This window comes from Micromesistius poutassou, assembly GCF_964030765.1.
Source record: "Micromesistius poutassou genome assembly, chromosome: 20".
Lineage (NCBI taxonomy): Eukaryota > Metazoa > Chordata > Actinopteri > Gadiformes > Gadidae > Micromesistius > Micromesistius poutassou.
In genome coordinates this window covers 13125413-13147950 of record NC_140290.1, presented here as the reverse complement: position 1 = coordinate 13147950, position 22538 = coordinate 13125413, and the positions used below count along the sequence as shown (strand labels likewise).

Sequence of the window (22538 nt, the reverse complement as noted above, 5' to 3'; positions counted from 1 at the left end):
TACATTACGTTACATTGTGATTGTTTAGCTGAGGGTTTTATCCAAAGCGACTTACATTCCATGCACACAACCATGAAGATGCTACCAAAGCAATTGCATGAATCATTCAAGTACATGCAATTCATCCAAATAAGTGAACTGCTTATTGCAGTGCAACATTTTTCGAAAACAAGAGATAAAGAAAGGTTTTTAATACATTTTGTTCACGGGCCAAGATGCAGTCTGAACAGATGAGTTTCCAGTAGGGTAACGATCGCTGAATCCAAAGAACGTGGCTGGTGTGGTGCATGGATCTTCTATCTTTTATCCATCTGTATGCGCACGTGTCAAAAATCTGCAGTTTGATCACATATGCAATGGAGTGAGATATAAGAGTGTCATTTATTCATTAGCTACCTCTCTCGTAGAAGAAAAAAATAAGGGGCCATGACAATTTAATGTACTTCATGCTACGGATGACTAGCTAACCCTAACCTGTTTCGTGGCTGATGAAATGCATACGCTTTGCACCACGTTAGATTGGACGTTCTATTTTTTTCATGGAGGCATTAGGCCAGGAAGTCTCCTGCATCCCCGGCAGGAATCGCTAATCCCTCATTAGCCGGTGGGTCCCAAGTTCACACTTGTGTTATTTCCAGGCCCCATGTTATGGTCCCCCCTAGGTGATAATAGGGTCCAACGGCCAGTGTTAAAGGTCTGGTCCCGGAAGCCCACCGGGTTCATACCCTGACTCCGGGTCTTAACAGGTGTCGGAGGCTGTGTGTGTAACGGTTTCTGATTGATCAATTATCTGTGATAATTGTGACCTGTGAGTAGTCATTCGTTTGCTCGATCGCCACGACTCGGCTGGGGGTGGGGGGGGGGGGGGTTTCACAGGCACAGGTAGTGATGCGGTCACTATACTGCGCTAAGATGTATTCATTCAATCTCTGTAGTTTCTCATGTAGGTCATCTTTTGTGTCCCTGATCGCTCAACAGTGCGTCCCGGGAGACCATGAGAAGTCACAAGAAGTCAGACTACAGCCTCAACAAGGGTACCGCGCCCATCCTCACCAACACCACTCTCAATGTCATCCGGCTGCTTGGTACGTACTCGCACGCACACGCACACCCAAACACACACACACACACACACTCACACACACACTCACATGCTCGCTCTTGCACACCAGCGGCCTGAGACTTTTCCTTCACCGCTAATTAAAGGTTGTTTTGCGGCCGCTGCCTGTGTGTGACCGGCTTTCGCTCGTCGTCCTTAGCGTCGCTCTGACCCGGCGACCTGCTCATTTGGTACGAGTGTCTTCCGTGACGAGGGCCTGACGCAAGACCCCAGAGCACAGGGACCTTCGCTTGGCCATCGGGCCTCTTTGGCACCGTAGCCCCACCATTCGTCTGAGCGCTGAAAGTGAGCAATCTCCTCAAGACGAGACAAACAACACGTCTGCAGCAGTTTGTCAACGGGCCGGTTGGACTTTCACGATTAATAATTGCACTTCTAACCCGGGAAGACAGCCAGTACTGCCGCAGGCACGTTCAGAATGTGTTTTTGAACACTTTCAGTGCAGTGTTTTATCGTGGAATAATCTGCCGTGTAACTCTCCAGGAAAGATAAATCAAAAATCGAATGCTATATTTATAGTTTGAATAACGGTATGATGTTGTATCGATCGAGGGCAATCAGAAGAAGTCACTGCAGGCAAACAGAGTCCAAAAGTTGACTTGGTTTGCCCGTCCGCCAGTTATTTGATGGAGTTCGACCCCCACCCTGGACAGAGTGGGACTCTAGCGCTAGTCTCAAAAAAATGAAGAAAGTGGCACATGAGAAATGGGAATGCGTAGACAAACTGGATTGAGTCGCTAACGGAGCCGTGCAGATTGGGCTTATTGCTTTTCTTTCTTTCTTTTGTCTTCTTCCTTTTTTTTTTCCTGTGCGCTCATCTGTTGTGACTTTCCTCCATTCCCGTCACAGGCCTCCCCCTCCCCCTCCTCCCGCTGCCTTTATTACTGTACTGCTGAATTACATCTGTCACCGGGAGCCTATGCAGATGGAGTGGGTACCAGAACCACAAGAGCTCTCCTCCTCCTCCTCCTCCTCCTCCTTCTCTTCTTCCTCCTCCTCTCTCTCCTGAGGGATAAGCTCTCTCCCACTCCTCCGTGGGTATCCCCCTCACTAAGCTTATTCCTCTGAAAGATTGACGACATGACATTTAAAGGCAAGAAGTTTTGGGCAGGAAAAAAAGGAATCAAAACAGAAAACAGATTGAAGAGAGAAGATGGACGGTCGGTTCACACACCTAGGCCCGTTGAGGCCTAATTGCCTTCCCTGCTCGGGCTTGAGTGGCAGCACAGACAACTTGAAAGTAATCATTGTCCAATCACAGGGGAGCTTCATATAGCATACATTAAGCCTGCCCCCAGCGCCCCAGTCAATAGAAAGTTGCTCAGCCCCTCCCCACCCCCACCCCACTTCCTTGTCCTTGTTTACCATTGGTGTTTTTGACATGTAATCAGCACAGCCATACAAGACCATGATACACACAGAGTAGCCAGCAACAAAGAGGACCCAGAAAACATCCATTCTACTGGACTGGATCAAACCACCTACTTCTGGCAAATGTCCCTTTGTATCTCTCACACACACACACACACACACACACACACACACACACACACACACACACACACACACACACACACGGAGTGTCACTAGGTTCTGGTCCTTCAAGCCACTATGTTCCGCCTGTCAGTGGCAGGGTCAGAGTGCCGGGTGGACCGCCGACAGAATGATGCATAACGCGGCCACTCGATCGTTCCCCTGGCTTGGGCTCGACCCCGAGAAGGCCAATGCACATGAAGAATAGCTCTTGACAAGCCACTGGTTTCAGCCGCACCACACCCAACACACAATGGTTTATGGTTGGCAGCAACCATGTCCTTTAATCCGATGCGGTGTTGAAAAGGGATGGCTTGTAGCAGTGGTTTTCCAACCGTGGGTTGTGACCCACGAGAGGACAAGTTGACGTTGGCGTTGGCCCAAGACATATTTATAAGCCTGCATGCATTGTCCATTTTATTGAATCATCAGTAGGTTTGTATTTGTAAGACTCGGGAATACTGTGTGGATGAGCAACATGCATCGAGAAATCTCATGTCAATCTTCTAACATATGCTTATTTCACTGCATGAAATGTGTGTGTGCGAGCACCTCCACCAGTCGGTCACAAGCGTGGACAAGCGTGGGAACCCCTGGCTCACAGCACACGCTTGGCTAACCCTAAGTGACGGATGGAAGAGCACGCGCTTGTTCTGCTCGACATCGCTAACAGGTGTTTTCCCCTTCCGTGTTGCAGGCAAGTACATGCAGATGATGAACATCCTGAAGCCCATCGCCTTCGACGTCATCCACTGTGTGTCACAGCTGTTCGACTACTACCTGTACGCCGTCTACACCTTCTTCGGACGCAACGACATGGTACGGAGTCGCTCCCCGCTGTCGCTTCGGATCTGCGTCACACAGAGCTGCCCGGTCGCACGGTTCTGTTCAAGCACGTGCGAGTGCAGATTATTCAGCTGTCAAGATCCGCGTGCCAAAGAGGGCCGCAGCCCACTTTAATTATTTTAAAACTCTATTTTTGCATTCTCCTTATCCTCACACCCTTTCATTTTGTTCCCTAACTTGGTTTAACATTTCAATTGAATGCTAATTGACCATTTCAACTTTACTCTTTACTAAGGTTTTTATGACACCTCACTCGATATTGTCAACTGCTTTATTCGTTGAAAAGCTGTGGTGCGAAGTCCAAAATAGCTGGCCTTTGAAAAATAATCAATCCTCAGGAACATCTGTATCGCTTTGGCTGAAGTTGCCTCTTTGCTTGTCCTCACAGCCGTCACATTTTGCATATTGAAATGCAACTCATCCTATTCTTACTCGTATGTTTTGTGTGTGATTGGTCACGAAATTCAACCGGGTTCTGATAAACCACTGTGTCTCTGTGGTTGATTGTCCGTCTGATGTCACCCTGTCATCCTTTCTTTGAGCAGACACTGTGCTCAGCAATTTTCCATTTTCCGTACAACTTTATACAGTTGATGCGTTTAGTTTTCCTTTTGGTATTTTTCTTTTTCCTACTCACACGCTTGCTGGAGGCTGTCAACACTGCACAAGTGGCATTACTGTCCCTGAAGGGGCGTTAAGGAATGAGTCACGATGGAAACAAACCCCGTCTCCTCGTGCCGTTGATTCGGCAAAGCTTGTCTGAGCGGAGCCCGCCGACGCTTTTGCTGTCTCTGTGCGTGACGTCGCAGTGGAGAGGGTAAGGGGAACGGACAGCGCTGTTGCAACTTGACGGATTGTCAGGGACGTTCTAGTGTTTTATTTTTTATTATTCAAGGCCTGAGCGTATCTATATGGTCGATCTCTCCCGGTGTTTCTCTTGTCGCTCCGCGGTTGTATCTGCCCATCAGGCCACGCTACGTGAGACGCTGATTTCCCTGCTCGCCTCTTTTGTTGGCTTGCTTATTCAATTCAATTCAATTCAATTTTATTTGTATAGCCCTTAATCACCATTACAGTCTCAAAGGGCTTAACAGGCCAAGTATTTGTGACACCCCCCTAACCCTGAAAAAACTCCCTTAAGCAAGGAAGAAATCTTGAGGAGCCCTCTCTCTCCCCCCCAAGTCTCTTTTTCTTCTTCGTACCTCATTATACGTTATTGAATCCCAACTATCCCAACAATGGGCTCACTGAATTCCCGCGGAAATGCTAATACTTTCATGAATATTTACCCAAAATGAAAATCCCTGTTGTTGTGAAATTGTTATGCACATATGCCGGTATTTTGACCTGGGCACTTCCCTCCTTCTCGCTCTCCTTCTGTGACCCCCCTGTCCCCCCCCCGTGCCCCCCTGCTGGCACAGAGCTTAGGGTTCGCCGGGTTCTTGACTGGTGAATGTAACGAGCCCCATTAATATTCCAAAGGGTAAATACATCATTATGTGTGTGTGTGTGTGTATACTGGCGCTGTCGCACCACGATCGCTTGAGATGCATTAGGTGACAGCCCCTTCAAGTACTCCATCTGCATCAATCATCCGGCTCTGAGAGCTCACGAGGAGTAGGAGGAGGGAGGGAGGGAGGGAGGGAGGGAGAGAGCCGGGATTACAGCAAAATAAAAACGTTTATTGGAAGCCCATCGATTTTGAGAAAGATGAAAAGTTCCCCGCTGAGGAGCTGTGGAGCTCTTTGAAAGCCCCCCTGTGCCTGTTCCAAGGCTGGCACGGGCACCGCGCCGGGAGGCTTTACGGCGGAGCGGGAGACGGATGGGCTGATGGAGGAGAGGGGAGGGATGACGGTAGAGGGAGGGAGGTGGGAGAAGAGAGTGGTGGGTGAGGGGAGATGAGGAGAAGAAGAGAGAGAAACAAGAGAAGAAGAAAGAGGGAAGGAGGATAAGGGCAAGGTGGGAGAAGTAAGAGAGAAGGATGAGGAGAGAGAGAGAGAAAGAAAGAGGGAAACGAGAGAAAGAGGGAAGCAGGAGAAGGGCAAGGTGGGAGAAGGATGAGGAGAGAGGATGAGGAATAGGGGAGGCTGCGGGGAGCAGAACGTGGCTACATGCCATTGTGTTGTCATGAAAGGTTGGGAGGTGTAAGTGGATGGCGGGAGGATGAGAAGGAAAATGAGTGGAATGCGGCCGACTTGGATGGATGGGCTCTCTGGTGAGAGCGTGATGTTAGTGTTGTGATGGCTGCAGGATCCACTGTCGGCCATCTGTCTGCGGCGAGCAGGACGCCTGGTGGATACAAAAGACTGACAAGCGCTGTTAGTTTTATGGGCTCCACTCGTCTGTTTTTTTTAAGATTTAAGCCAGCAAAAGACTGCAGTGGCTGTATTTGTGTCTCTAGCCGCATGCAAATGTGATTTGACTCGGACAATCAGTCAAGGGCTTGGCCGCCAAACCCCTTTTTTCACTGCAACTTCGGAGTTGGATACGACATCACCGAATTGTTACAGTGGTGGTCATTTCGTTGCAGGGTAACATGGATATTTATATTGTATCACCATGCAATTCAGGTGACTACGTGATAAGGCAGATCGGCATGACGACTAGTGACACTCAGGTGACAGCGGGCCCCCCCGAAGTCCCGGATGTAACCAGGGATGGAGTTAGATAACTCTCTGCAGGACTACTTATTACTGTTTATATTGTGTTACGGCTGCGCATGGCACAGGAACTTATTACACCAAATAAATTATCTGCTCCCCCGTTGGCACGCAGACAACAGACTATCCTTGATGTTCCTGCAGCTGCAAAATCCTTTCTACTCTGAGACTTACGGCTTACGACCTTATGGCTCAGTCTGTGAAACATTATCATCTCCCTGCGTGGAAACATCTGGGACGTTCCGGTATTGCGAAGGTAACAGGCAGTGCTGACAACTGTAAATACACAAATGATTACTATATGATTTCATTGTGTACATTTTTCGTGTTCTTACGTTATATACGTGTATATAATATTCCCAAAGCTGAATCCACCACAGATGGAGAAACTTGAATTTAAACTGGAACCGAACCGGAGAGAATGCTGCAGTACATTCATCCACGTCCCCCCATACACGCTCACCAGTGAGCTTGTTTTCCAATGCACCTCGCCTCCAGCGTCTAGGTGCTGGCTTTGCACTTTTGGGCTCATCTCCAAAGGTGTACTTCTCCTCGGAACCCAAAGCCTTTAGCGTGCGCCCTCGGTACCCGGTGGCTCGCTCCCTTTGACAGAACAAGCTCGTACACGCACCGCTGTTTATGTCTGTGTCAACCGTGATCACACGCTCTTGGCCCCGGTTAAAGAGGACCAATTTCTTTAGATCAGGGGTCTTCAACCTTGGCGTCGCAGAGGTACTGCAGTGGGGTCGCAAAATTATTCTTAGATTATTATTATTATTTTTTTTAAAACATTAACATGAATCCAACATATACTTTCAAATATGCATTAAATAACAGTTATGTTAATGTGTATTCATGTTATTATTCATGTTAATGTGTATTTTCAGTAACTAACATATTACGTTTATGCAACATTAATGAAAGGCTACCCATGAATCATTGCGGCAAGATTCAGAAGAGTCAGGACCTCTTATCAAAATAATTGTGAGTTAGGTATTTTGTGAGCCATAATGGATGGAGCTTTGTTACTAAGCCTTATTATTCTATGCACAATAACAAGGTATGTTTATACATGACACTATAGGTTATCCTACATGTTATTGTAGGCCCAGTTTAATATTTAACACCGTTTTATACAATATATGTAGTGGGGGGTCCCAGCTCAGTCACTGTATCAGCTATGGGGTCCTTGGCCTAAAAACATTGAAGACCCCTGCTTTAGATGATGTCTACCATCTCATTTGCGAGACTAGCGTTGAGTAGTACGTCATGGGGAATTCATAGCTCAGGGGGCTACTCAGGGGGGTCTGACTCCCTGCCCAAAGGTTTGGTCAGATTTATTAGTTGAGCTCTTAATTACAGTCTTAAAGGGCTGGAACAGGCAGATAATGCTAGCAATACATTACATCTGTATGCTTAACATTGTTAGATCCCCAATGCCTTGTATCCTACTAGTAAGCATCCTTCAGCAAGATATCCGCCCACTTGTTCCTTCATCTCCTGACTCCTTAACGACCACTTGTTCCTTCATTTCCTGACTCCTTAACGACCAAAGGAACAGGCCATTATGTGCATCCTAGTATAGACACGGGATCTATAAGTGTGATTATGTCCGTCGCCATTATTTTGTTTTCAGTATGCCCCTTATCATTATATATGTATGATGTAACTTAATATCCTTCATGTCATCACACGTGATTCATGCTTTGTGTGTATGTGTGTTTCTGTGTTCTCTCTCTCTGGCTGCTATGGGTCTCGGACAGCCCGCCCCCAGCCCGTCTCTGCTCTCCCAGAGCGGCAGAGAGACGGTCGGGGCTAGGGTGGTGGGACCTGCCTGCCTGGTAAGAGAGAGTGTAGGCATGGGGGGGGGGGGGCGGGGGTCTCTCTGGCCCTGTTCAAACTATGGCATTATCATGTGGTTTGGGTGATCCGATCGCAAACGGACCGCTCTGAGAACAAACAGGGGTGAACGCACCACAGGCACGTTGAGGACGCGTCTGTTTGGAAGGGGGTCTGGGCCCGCATATCGCCACATTATTTCGGCGGTGTGTAGTCCCCGCATGTGTCCCGGGCCACATCGATTAGTCAACTGACATCCTCTGCGAAAACAGAAGTACGTACTCATTTGCGTGCGAACGGCGTCAAATTAATATAAATCAAAATGATCAATTCACATAAGATGGCATCTGAAATTATTGAATCCGTCAAACATCCAATTCAGAAAATTGGTTTGCCAAGGAATAGAAGATCCGATCTGTATTAATTTAAGATCTTATTTTGCTTTTCATTTCCGGAAGACCTACCATTGGTTAAAAAAATAAACATTTGGTCTTTGCAAAAATGTATTATGTCTGCGTTAATTTGCATATAGAGCGGGGGAAGTTTGATCTGATCACAAGTGGCCGCTCGTGATGCATGTGGAGACGCATGTGTACTGAGGCACCTACGTAGAGCTGTCCACCCGTGAGCAGATCACCCCGGACGCATGCTAATGTCAGGTGTGAACAGGGCTTATGAGAGAAACTTCACGGGGCAGATTGTGCGCCGCGAGGTCAGCCTAATTTTGCCCTGAATGTCCCTTAAAAGAGAAAACCCTTGACCTGTGGTCGTCTGTGGAGTATTGGAAAGGTGAAAGTCTGAGAGGCTGATCCTGACCCAGAAAAATAAGGAGATAAAAAAGCAATCCAATGCTTTACCTTGAAGCAGTCTCAAATGTTATGTCATCATGTGGTTTTACTGTGCATTTTACCCTCTATTCTCATGGTCACCTTCCTCTTTCATGCCTATTGTGTGTGTGTGTGTGTGTGTGTGTGTGTGTGTGTGTGTGTGTGTGTGTGTGTGTGTGTGTGTGTGTGTGTGCACTCTTTTGACCACTGTCCCTCACCGTGTTTGCCCACCATGTCCCCTGTAGAGTAGCCTAGAAGGAGAGACACATGTTTAAACATGAGGTAGCCCAGTGTTTGTCAGACCTGCCTCATGTGTTAATGTGTTGTAAATTGGCTAACTGTGTGTGTATGTGTGTGTGTGTGTGTGTGTGTGTGTGTGTGTGTGTGTGTGTGTGTCACAGTACGAGTCATCGGGTCTGGGCCTGATCAGCAGCAGATTGAGGACTACTCTCAACCGCATCCAAGAGAACCTCATAGACATGGTAAGACCGGTTCCCATGTTCCTGTTCTATCCAGCCCTTTCTAGTCCTGTCCTATAGCCTCTTCTATAACACCTGTTCTATCTCTATTCTCACTCCCACTCTCTTCTATGGCCTTATGTCATTATGTATTTTCATCCATCTGGGGGGGGGGGGTGTGGCGGGGGTCTTATTCTCTGAGTGGATGGTGTCCATGACCTGTGTGGTGACACATAGCATTATGGCTTATCATTATCCCTTTGCTGCTCCACTAATCTTCTCTCTATATTTTTTGCGCTGTCTCTGCCTATATGTATCAACCTCTCTCTCTGACCAGTAAACGCAGACACACACAGACGGCTCTGGTCGATGGTTTCCACATAGGTGTGTGTGTGTGTGCGTGCAGAAATCCCATTAAAACTCCATCTTCCCCCCTCTTAGAGGTCTTGATCCTTGTTTTAATGTTCGGTGGTAACAACTCGGCAAGTCCCCTCGTCCCACCCTCCATTATTTCTGTGCTGCATTTTGTGTCATCCGGCTTTCTGGAGCTGCTGTCAACACCGGCTTCCATCTGCTGCGGCACCAGGGCTACACGGTGTCACTCACCGTGACCCGAGGGCCTTTGAAGAAAACCTACATTCGCAACTGTGAGAAGAATTGACAATCACATGCATGTTACAGCTGGAACTGAATTGATAGCTAGGGTAGGCAATTTATTTACCAAGCATTTTCTGTCATCTGCGTTGAATCAAAAAATGACCTGCAATGAATCAAAATATTCTAAAACAAACCCAGTGTCAATGACTGCAGCTGGTCTGTTACACGCCCGTCCAATAATATCATTAAGCTCGAGGTAAATGATTGGATGGCCTGTGATAGGTCCACCCACCACCAGGCTATCAGTGCACGCTCACAGCTGCCCTGACACCCATTGCGCGTGACCGTCTGCGTCTTCCCCGGGGCTGGGCAGACCTAGCGCCAACACCAGCCAGCCAGCCAGCCAGTCATGTCTTTGGGGGGCGGCCTGAGCTGATGTATGGGATTTTTTTCGCTTGGATACTTTCAAATTCTTGCTTACTCTGTCTAGTTCATCCAAATTGCCTCCCTTAGCTTTAGGTCTATAAAGCCATGTCATTTATGAGTAACAGCGGGCCCTGTCTCTGGGCGCCAGAAGTCATACAGCTGTACTGGGATTCATTTTTAAAGCACAGAACAAACTGGCTTGGATAACCTTTTGAACATGTTCATCATGTTCATATTCATCATGTGTTTTTGTTGCTCATTCACTCGCTCGAATCGCTTTAGGACCACTTAGACAGAGGGGGACGGTAGCTTCTCAAGGTGACATCCCAGTGACCGGTTCCCATGGTAATCATCTCCGCGTCGCTGCATGGGTCCAGCTCCAGCCCAGAGCTTATTGTACTTCACACCACAGGGGTGAGAGTGGAGCAAGGGGCAGCAGGCCTGCTCTTTCCTTCATTGCTTGGTTCTTTATTCATTCCCCAGACACGTGTCCCAACCTTGTTTGATTATTTTTTCCACCATCACCCAGAACGCAATAGTAAAAATATGAAAGGTACCCAGCGGAGAAATCTGTATCGCAAACCCACCATGAAAAAACAACTGGGGACTGTTTTGTGGATCCACTGTGGTGGTACGGCGGGTCGTGACATCACAGACCGTCCCCCTACGGCTCGGCGTGGGAGGGAGAGAAACAAATATGATGGGCGACAGCAGGAGTTCGTTTTTCTCCCACTGGCTCAGGTGAAAGCAGTCAAAGACGGCGGCGTCAGCGCGCAACGCAAAGAAGAGCCTTTCTGCTCGTCCTTAACGCTTTAGGCGGCGGCGTAGCGTAGCCGCTATGGTGGGTCGTGGGTTAGCAGCTTGCTAGGTGAGAGTGTGGGGGCAGCGGAGACGAATGGCGGGGGGGGGGGGGGGGGGGCGTTCTCTGTGCTGCTCGATGTGCGACTTCTCTTTGCCCAGGGAGATGAGGGGGTGTTGAAGAGAGAGATGAGAAGGATTCTCCAAGTAGAGACAAAAGATGGTGGGTGAAAAGGTGTGTGCGTGTGTGTGGTTGACTTTGGTGTTCTTTGTGTATGGACATCTCTAGCATTAGGCTCAGCTGTGTGTGTGTGTGTGTGTGTGTGTGTGTGAACTTGAGAGAATCAGGGGATTTTCTAAGGAGGCTCAATTGCATTTAATTGACACACGCACGCACACGGACAGACACACACCCACAATCTGAGCTTAATGTTATCACATGGCATCCATTCCAGACTGACTGATTAAGAGCTATTTAAAACGCTCTCCAGAGGTGGCAGAATTAGTGAGAGGGGGAGAGCGAGAGGGGGGTGAGAGAGAAGAGAGGGTGGGGAGAGAGGGGTAGAGTGAGAGGGGTAGAACGAGAGGGGAAGAGAGAGAGGGGAGAGAGAGAGAGTGTGAGAGAGAGGGGTGGGAAGAGGGGGAGAGAGTCATGCTCGTTTATCCCTGAAGTATTGCCAAAAGCTTTTAGCCCATCTTTCCCACAGTGCCATTTTAGCTTGATAAATCATTCAGTTGGCCGCCCATCCAAACCCTTTATTTTTTTATTATTCTTAATTCCATTCCGTTGCCCAGCCCTCCTCTCTGCATCTTACAGCCACCCCTCCGATATGAAACACACACAGGTCACAAGCACACATTATTCACCATCAATTTGACATGCACACAGACGCAAACGGGAAGTCGGGAATTGATGGGCTTTTGTCGGGGCCACGAGAGGTCGATACAGGAACCGTACCATTCATTTCCCGATCCCTCGTGCTCCCTTTTGCCGCGTGAATCGATCACTAGTCATTTCCCATTCCCACCGTCTTATGAGATGTAGGGTTGAGCACCGAAACTCGGTTCCAGTAGGGCACCGGTTCCGACGTAAACGGTAGTAATGAGATCGAATAAGAACGCAAATTTCGGTGCCTCATAACGGTGCCTGACTTTTTTTAACACCCCCATGGTGTTGCAGCGTCAACTCGCGTTAGTGCTGGGCGGTATACCAGTTCACACCAAATACCGGTGTGTATTTTCGTTATGATATTAATTTTTTATATACCGCCATACCGGTGTATTTGATTACACGACATTCGGAACGCTGCGCGATACTGTTTCAGACGGGACCCTTTTCAATGTTGCGCTTCTAAACACGCATGGTACGACTACAACTGCGACTTTCTTTATAGGTCCATGACTGCAAGGCGTGGTATTTCAGTCCAACTGGGAAAAGAGTGTCACGGCTTTCAAACATATAAACCATAAAGCCTATGGACACCTCGGGACGGACTTGTCAACGCGCTGCAGCATCACTTACTTGATGTTGTTTTGATTGAAGATCGGCAGGTTGTAGTGGATGCGTGCGTGAATGAATAAACGTGTGTGTGTGTGTGTGTTGCGAGCATATGTGATTTCAAAGTAACAAACTCAAAGCCGATGCATGCATCCAAAACTATCTGTTGAAAATCAAATAAACAAATAAAAAACAGAGTTTCTTATTCGCTTCAAATACTTTATTTTCTTTTCAAAACTTGGGAATTAATACGGCACGGTACCGAGCGGTTGAAAACAATGTTGGCGTCCCCTGTGGCTGCCTTGCGCACCTGCGTTAGATTACTTAATATGACTTTGGCAGTAATGTTTTAAACCCTGCCAATGCACGCAAGTGTAAACGCGAGCAGCATAGCTGCGTGCCTGCCTGCTTTCAGCACGTAATTATTATTATTTGTAATTATTTTTATTTTAAATGTTAACAATTATTTATCAGTCACAGCAGCCTTTCCTCTTCAGGTAAGTTGAGTAATTGAATGCCAACCAAAAATCTTGCATATCAAGTAGGCTAGCAAACACCGTTGCCATTCAATTCAGCCATTCAACGTGTGTGACAAGGTTTGTTATGTCCTAAACTTCAACTCAGTGTCTGTTGACTTTCTGCTTAATGTGAAACTCATAACAAGACGTGCATGTATACAAGTGTGTGCGGTTTTGTTTTTTTAAGTACCGGTTCGAGAACCGTTTTAGCACCAGAACCGTTTAAAAAGTACAGAGTAGGCATCGGTATCGGATAAAACCCAAACGATACCCAACCCTAATGAGATGCGGGGGCGTTTGGATTACCAGGTCCCCTCTCACGCTTACATATGTCACATCCCTGCCCTGTATGTAACGACACACATGCACACGCATACAAAGCTGCAGCGGGTGTAGATTCATCATTCATCATTCACTCATTCGTACACACATTATCAAAGTAAATCAAATTCCAATTCGTCCCACGAAATCCTTGCAGTCTCTCATTATCCCCCGAGTTTAGTGCATCAACCGTTTAGTGCACCAACCAATCCAGGCGGTGATAATTACTCTCAGTCCCCCGGCGGGCAGGGGGGCCCGGCAGCAGGCTCCGTCTCCGTCTCGGCAGCTGGGGGTCCGCGCAGGGTTTAGCCAGCCCCGAGCGTGGCTCGGGGGGGCGACGCGGAGAGACCGGTAGGAGCCACTGCCCTGACCTTCTTGCTTGAAGATTAAAATATCTCCTGCAAGCCCCTGCAGTATGGTGCTCATTTTGACAATCACGACATACCGATTATCCAGGTGTTAATTTGGACGCTCTCTCTTTGTTTTATCGAGCTAGTAATTTCTGGTCTTTGCGATACCTTGAAGTAGCCATCGGGGGTTCAGGTGAACTCTCTTGGCGACTCAGAGTTGCTTAGGAAGCAGATTTTACCAAAATGAGTGGACTATAATATATGAAATCGGTGGGCTAGCGGAGCGCTTTCACTGCACCGCCATCTCGCTCGACATGACGTGACTCTGCCTTTACTTTCCTCTCTATTTGCTTGCTTCCAACGGCCTCAAATGAATGTTTTTTCTCCTCCAAAAACCCTTTCCCCTGACAGTCCCTAATTCTATTTCTCTGCTTGTCTTCTTCTTCTTCTGTCTCTAAAGTCCTGGCTTTGAATATGTGAAGCGGGGAGCAGCTCCGGAGAGCAGTGGGTCGTCTTTTCTGACGCTCTTTCTAGACCCCGGGGCCTTTCTCATCTCCAGTGATAATATCTGTCTGCCGTTTTCACGCTGGTATTATTTTGGTGATTCATGCAAGAAATTCCTTTGGTGGCATCAGAGCCCCTGACTATGACTCATTGCAATCATACCGTAGCGTTTGGGAGGGGCTGCAAACGTGTGCGTTTATCGGATGCAAACGCAGGTTGCGCAAACCTTAACTCATCCACCTTGCAGTCAGGTCACACGTCTTTTCGTCTGTTTTAATTTTGTACGAATCTGCCGGAAATCCCAGTTGGTTCAGCTAATCATCTGCTATTGTCACGCTTAATAATAGTTCAGTCCTTTTTGGGGAGGTCTCATCGGGTCGGGCAGAATATCATGACAAGGAGACAGCGGCGTGCAGCATGCCTGCGGCCATAGGGCCACTGCCAGACAGATGATCAGACGGGACAGCCATTAACAGCCATCACTCAGGCACGGCTGGGTAACGGAGCATGGGGCCGAGCCAGCCCACTCTGCTCCCTTGTTAAGACTGTGATCTCTTTCCCCTGTTGGCGTACTTTCTTCTTTTTTCTACTCATTTTTAACTTTTATCGCTTCCTTTTTTTTTCTTTTCTTTTTTTTAATCATGCCTCGGTCTAAAACGGTCTAAAACTTATTTCCCTCCTCCTCTTCCCTGTGGTGATTATCTGCATTTGTGCTGATTACATCCCAGCCATTTGGCCAGTCCTCTCCAATCTCTAAGTGGCCCACCACTACTACTCGCCGTATGGTCATGCACACCTCCGGCTCTTCTGATTGGCTGTGGCGGTGCGGGCGCCGTCATGCTCCACGTCGGGCCTACAGACGCGCGCGTGTGTGCGCGTGTGTGCGCGTGTGTGTGCGCGCGTGTGTGTGTGTGTGTGTGTGTGTGTGTGTGTGTGTGTGTGTGTGTGTGTGTGCGTGTGCACGTATGTGTGTTCGCGTGCGTGCGTCACACCCGTGTGCTTTGACGCCTGTGCAGCAGACAGCGCCTGACGTGTGATGTAGTTTCCTCATTGACTTATAATAGTCCCCCGTTCACGCGTGATGTAGTGTAGTTGTTCTGTGTAGTTGTCACTGCTGCCTCCCCTGGTTGACTAAAATGAAAAGGCCAACTACACTACACGTTCATATTACGCGTAGTGTGCACGCACTGCAGATCAACTTCCGGCCGCGCAGCATCAGAATCTGCGACCGCACGTGTGTGTGAACACGTAACAACATTTGTCAATCAGTGACAGACAGACGTGCGCACGCTGCTTCATACCTACGCAGCTTCTTGTTACGCGTGAAATACAATCTGCACACACACGCATGCATAACAAAGTAACCATGCGTGCACACACACGTTGCTGCGCATCTTTCCAAGTGTTTTGACTTCGATTTCACCCCATATGCGTGCGTGCGTGCGTGCGTGTGTGCGTGCGTGCCCGCGCACAAGAGACTAATGCTTGCTCAGTAGTTGCTTTATTGATATTCAATGCAGCCTCAGAGGGCTTCATAGGAATGGAGGTGATTTCCCTGTTGGCTCTCGCGCTGTGACAGCCAGCGGTCCGTGAGAACACACTGGGACCCGTGTGGGGACCACGGTGCTGCTCGAAGGACGCAACAAGCAACGGTGTTTGCAGCAATAAGCCGATGTGCTCGGACTGATGCATAGTCCTACCTCTACCGCTACCTCTATCTCCATCCGCACGTACGCACTCACACATTGGGGGTGGAGGTGAGCAGAGGTTTCCACACTTCCACCCACCACTGCCACGGATTGACCAGCGGGGGGGGGGGGGGGGGCTAACCCCGAGCATGTGGCTGGAGGTTTTGGCTCTCTTAACTTGGCACAGCAGACCGCGCCCGACTGGCACAGACTGCCTAGCTCCTGGCAGGGTTTGCGCTTGGCTGCCAATCACAGTGGGCAAACACACACACACACACACACCCCACGCTACACACAATCATTACCTCTGTGCTTCTCGGTCGAAGACCTGTCAGTGTCCAGTCTCCTCTTCTCCCCCCCCGGCCCACCACCCCACCCTCCAGTCCTCGCTGCAGGGTGGTGCAGTGAGCTCCCGTCTGTCTTCCTCCGTCTCGGCCTGCCAAGGATTTCAGCCTTTGCTAAAGCCGATGTTCAGCAGAGTGTGTGGATCATAACGGAGTGAGCCAGCGGGCACTGTTGTTCATATTGTGACTGGCAGGGCTGCGGCGGTCCTGCCATTTTGGCTGAGGGGCTGGCTTAAGGTAGTCTCTGGGGCTCCCACAGCGAAGTATAGACACAAACACACACACACACACACATACACACACACAACCATAGACATATACACCTATGCATACATACACATGCACACACTCAGACACACATACCATTATGCACATCTGTTATTGTCTGTGTGCAGTGTGGGAGCTTGACAATCTATTGATAAGGGTGACTACATGTCACCTCTGCTCTAATTAGACCGCAGCTGCTTCTGATGCACACACTGTTCACGCTTCAACTTTTTATCCGTCTTCAAACTTCTCCCAAAGCGCTGTGTTGATGACTCACTGCAGCCCCCCAGAGTAAGAGGCTTGGCTGAGAACGTTTTCACTGTCGACGCACTCCGTAGGCCCCCCCCTTCCCAATGTCTTACTCCCAAGGGGAGACAATTTGTATCTCGCATGCTATAGCAGCAGCGGCAATGTCACGCCTATGCACCAGGTGCCAGGGGATCGGTCACCACGGGGGGGGGGGGGGGGGACACACAGCCCGTCACACACCGCAAACCATGCCTCTAATTCCATTTGACACTTATCTAATGGGAAACACGTTTCTCGGATAAGGACGAATGACAAGGGCCGGCGATGGGATCCCCTTGAAAGCTATTTCCTAACTCCCAAGACACATACCCCACACACATCCCCCATGTTTGGCACTGGGGTCGCTGGGCTGGAATAGAGAGAAAATAAGCCATCCACCCCGCCGACTGATTGGGAGCCTTAAGGGACAGATCTTCACCATGCATGCACTTGCTTAGCTGACGGCTTGCGTCGCTTAATGAGGGATTACTGACTCATAAGGCTGTCAAAGTTCAGCAGCCTTTGAGGATGAAAACTCTCAGTTTCGGGTAAACTTGAAAAGGGGTCTTGGAAAACTTAAGTTGAAGTTATTGTAATCATTCCAATTCTACCCAATTTGGCTTGGCTGTGCGGGTGTCTTGGCAGTAGCCGCTAAATAGGTGTTGGGTAACCAAAGACCCGACTCAGACGGTGCATAGGAGATTAGGAGAAGGGCTGCCCACAAACAAATAACCTGACAGACACCGAAAACAAACCCAATAGCACGGAAAAATAACGCAGTTTCAGCAAGCAAGAACGGCATACCTCAGCATCCCCCCTCCGAATAAAAGGCAGAGAGACAGAGAGTTCTGAGTGCAAAGTCAAATTCATTGGCCCTATAATTCCGACGGCGGCGGTTTAAGTATAAATACTGGAGCACCAGAGGGTCCGGGGACACCACCCACCGCCAAAATCATCAGGAACACCAGGCGGTTCCCGGACCGCCACCGCAGGCCGTTTGTTTCGTGCCATTGGGCTGGAGTGGAGGGGAGTGGAGAGGATGGAGGGAGGGAGGGAGGGAGGGTGGTGGTGGTGGTGGTGGTGGTGGTGGTGGAGGAGGCTGGAGGTCAAGGTGGCGAGATATTTATTTCAAATTTCTGCTACCACAAGTATTTGCTGTTTAAGTGGACGATTTCTTCTCCTCCCCCCTCAATAATACCCGTATCGTAATTTGAGCATTAAAGCAAACCCCTAGTAAAAAACTAACTGCAAGCTTTGGCCTGGATGAACACACTGCCTGGGCATGGCTCCCTGCGGACATTGAGAGCCTCCGCCGTGTTGGAATTCTGGACCAGCGGTGCGTCTGCCCATCCTCACCCTAAGCATCTGTGAAAGGAAGATTATCCATCCCGCAGGAGCACGGTGGTAAATGACAGAAACTCATTATACTTCCACTCCTCAGAGGGAAACTGCAACAACCCAGCAACACGCAACACATACAACGATCTCTCGCGCTCCTTCTAATTAAAACCTTTTTATTTTTCGTTCAAACGGGCTAACAAAGATATCGTGTCCCTCTTTGCTTTGATCTTTGTGGGGGGAGAATTCCCCTGTCAGGACTGCAGCTCGGTCTGTTATTATCAGCAGTCTCTCTCTCTTTCTCTCTCTCTTTCTCTCTTTCTCTTTCTCTTTCTCTTTCTCTCTCTCTCTTTCTCTTCCTCTCTCTCTCTCTGTGTCTCTGTTCGGTCTCCGGCTCCCTCATGTCTTACCCTGGGTATTCAGCCCTCTCCCTGGGTGACTGTTGTTGTCATGGCCACTTGCAGAGCTCTTCCAGATCATGACACACTACCTTTGATGCCTTACTTTGCCAATGGGTTGTTATTTTGAGCCTGAGGTACGTTATATGTGAGTGTGTGTGTGTATATATATATATATATATCACTTATTGCATCACCAATGTGTTGCCCTTTAAGGAGGTAATTAATGTTTTTGAACGAAACAGTTACTGCTGCTATTGAGCCATATCAAAACTGACATTTGACACTCTTGGGGGGGGGCAGTTTGTTTGGCAGACTAGCGATTGCCAAAGGACATCATTCAATTATGGTTTGGCCTCCGATGAATGTTCGACACTGTTCTGCCATGCATTTACTAAAGGCAGAGTATTCAGTGTGGATGTTTCCCTCTCGCACTTAGTATTCGCCTTAAAACTGTTGAAGAAACTACCCTCTGCCCCCCAATTCAAAGCTCTACCTCTCTTCCATGCTCCCTTCTTTCGCTGTGGAAAGTTTTTTTATACCTGTGTAAACCGCATCAATCTTCAGCAGGCCAGGATCTTGTCGTCAGCTCTTTCCTCACACCCTGAGATCTGATTGATTATAAACCGGTCGATTCCCTCGGCGGGGAGTGAGAAAAGCAACGCGGTTGAGTTTGTGAGCGTACTCGGATTACAGATCATCAAGATGTAACTGCATTTAGTCACATGGGCAAATATTGTTTGTTGCGACGGCAGATGGCTAGAGATGTGAGGACAGTGGGACTGGCGATGGATTGGTTGATTGGTCCACGGTTCTGTTGTATAACTTCTCTTTTGCCGGACAACCGAGAAATCGCCCAGGAGACTTAAGGAGGAGGGACATTTGTCAAGGGGGCCGGGGTAGATTTACTGGCATTTAGTTATTGAGCAGATGCTTTTATTCAAAGTGTGAAAGTCTTGCTCAAGGACACCTAAATTTGTTGGGGTTCAAACTCAGAACATTTGAGCTGCCATTCAAAACCCCCTTGACACAATGTTATCCTGCCTTAGGATTGGCTGGGAAAAGAGAGAGCAGGGTTGACATGTCGCATACCTCATCATAACGACTAAATAATGAATAACCAATGTATTATTTATTAAGATCATTTAACAGGATACCTGTCCACTAAATAGTTATTACTTCAGCCCAGATGTGGACCGGGTATTTATTGCTCATGATTCCACTGCCAGTACTGTTTCATCAGAAACTTTTTCTTCACTATGTCTTCTCATTGTCATCTGCTGTTTTCTGGGGAAATATCCTGAAATGCTTATTTCTGACAGCCCACTTCTGTCAGAGATTCATTGTTAGATCATTAAACCAGCCATCAGTCATAATTCCACCAAAGTTAGTATCAATATCCTGTAAAGCTCAACTGGTAGAGCATGGGAGTAGCACTGTTAATGCATGCACAAGACATCAATCAATTAAACGTTCACCAAATGGCATGCACAATATTGCATGTATTATTGTTTGCCATGAATTCAGAGGCAAATTGATATAGTTTTAGAATTTTTGGGGTTAGTTGAATCAAAAAAATAGGCCTGCCATCGCTTGTTCACACGTATTTTCTCACAAAAATATGTAAAACTGAGAAGCAGGAAAAACGGACCCATTTAAAAAACAAAAACCTACCATTGTGCCAAATTACACCATTGAAATCCTATTCTTGGCTCACTGCAGGAAGACTGATTGTCCCGACTGGAACTTTGGACCCACACAATGCCTCGGAAAGTTTTCTTATGTCTGACGATTCCTCTTCATAGAACAAAAAAAAACAATAAATTTGCTTTACTCAGGATTATCTCTCTCCAGAGAACATCTGCGAGTTTTATAGGGAAGCATATCTTATATTGACAAAGATCATGAAAATATTGGATTTACGACTGCGAAACAGTAAATTAACACTACTGAACTGTGAATAAAGAATGGCAGTTAACGACATACTTTTTTTTGGTATATCGTGAGTTATTTAACTCACCAAAGGAATCTCGGCTGTACTCATGTATTTCCAAATACTATACCAAGCTGCCAATCAGCTCCCAGAGACACTGTCTTTCATTAGGCCAGTCAGCACTTATTCCCCACCTCTAGTACTTAATAATCATTAAAGGATGCCTTTCCCTGGAGATTGTGTTGCACATGGGTTTTAATTGCGATGCCTTTCTTGTCATTTATTTGATAGTCTTCCCTACGGCGCTGTCGTATTAGCGTTATGTAATGTGTTTTGAAATGAAACCCATCAGTACAGATGATGAATTTAGATCATACCACGATGTCAGAATACTTTTTTTTGTGTGCCTTCATTTTTGCTATTCGATTCCTCGGAAGACCACACAACGCTGACTCGCCGACAAAGCTCTGGGAAACGGCCCCGGGCTCGGAAGGAACGTGCAGCGATGAACGCGAGACACGCTCGCTCTCTCCGCTGACCTTCTTGTGTGCACTTTACAAAGGCTTTTTGTAATTAGCCCCCGGGGCTGATCGTTGAATTCCCCAGAATAGCTGGTTTATCTGTGAATCGGATTCATATATTCTGATACATTGTGCTTTTGAAGTGTTTTCATAATGTTTGCTGCACCGCCTTTGGCTTTTAATAGACAGCAACTGTTTTTTTACTTTTTTTGCAGAAGCAATCGTCGGTATAGTGTAATTGAATCTCCATTATTCCAATCATGGGTGGCTTGTGTGTGAGAAATCCCCAAGGTCTTCGCAATAGAGTAAACCCACTGCTGCCTAAGCACTTCCACCTCATGTGTTTGTGTTTATTTTACGTCAATAACAGTGAATAAACACCATTCATGCCTCTCAGACTGACGGATGTGTTGTGTAAGTATTCCAATCTGCGGTTTGTGTGTATTTTAGGCGAGTGTCACTATATTGGTAACAAAAACACACTTTTATAGCCACACACTCTTCACACATCACGAAGGTCCATGACAACCGATGCAGATGAGGGAAGCGTGTTGGCTATGTAGATGGCAGTTGCTCTGCAACACAAAATGGAAGTTCTTCTCAGCCTCCACAAACAAAACACGCACATTTAAAAATCCCTCCCATTTCTGAAGAAAACTGCTTACCTACTACACAAAAACGAATTAATAACTAACAAGCTCAATTGTGACAGTGGAAGACTAATTATCTCCAAGCCCCCCCCACCCCCCCCCATATAAATGTAGAAATATGAAGAAATATGAAGTGGCTTCATATTTCTTCATACTTCAAACATATAACATGGCTTGCCAGCAAGCCATGTTATATGTTTACCGTACTTCATTTAAAAATATAATGTTGTGTTACATAATGTTATTGCGGCCTTCATCCTCTGATGACCTAGCACCTAGACACCCCTGATGCACTGCTTCTCTCTCTCCTAACGTAAATGCCACAGGATTATGAAGACAAACAATGCCTGGAAGTTAAATCTCTTATTTCTGGCAAATGATGTGCATCGTTTTAATCATGTTCTCTGTTGATACATCTGTGCAAAAAAATTTGAGAAGAAAAGGAATGCAATGAGAACCTCCAAATCCAAGCCTCCAAATCCGAACCTCCAAATCCAATAGTTTTCTGTGACAGGGTTGAACTCCCGCAGCCTCAACACTTTGTGTGATTTGGGAGCACTGAAGGGCAACAGCAACACATTATGTTAATGTACTTGCTTCAAACCCTGTTGGCTTTTGGGAGCATACATTTGTGGATAGACAACATCTAATTAACATGAAGGAGACACTCCAGGCCGGCTGCTGCGTTGTTATCAGTGGCGGACTTAGCAAATTGGGGGCCTAAGGCGAAGATATGTATGGGGCCCACCTCATCCGATCTTTAGAGAACGGAGAAAAAAAAAGTACAGACTGAATGGTGGATAGGCAGCTAGAGGG

General features: G+C 47.5%; 1 protein-coding gene across 1 annotated transcript in view; it reads left to right on the top strand.

Moving 5' to 3' along the window:
* The window catches only part of vps50 (VPS50 EARP/GARPII complex subunit), a 102576-nt gene that overhangs the window by 59541 nt on the left and 20497 nt on the right, over positions 1–22538 (top strand). The window contains exons 20-22 of the mRNA XM_084484927.1: positions 979–1085; positions 3351–3472; positions 9227–9307. Coding sequence (XP_084341053.1) covers positions 979–1085; positions 3351–3472; positions 9227–9307 — 310 coding nt within the window. The remainder of the gene's footprint in view (positions 1–978; positions 1086–3350; positions 3473–9226; positions 9308–22538) is intronic.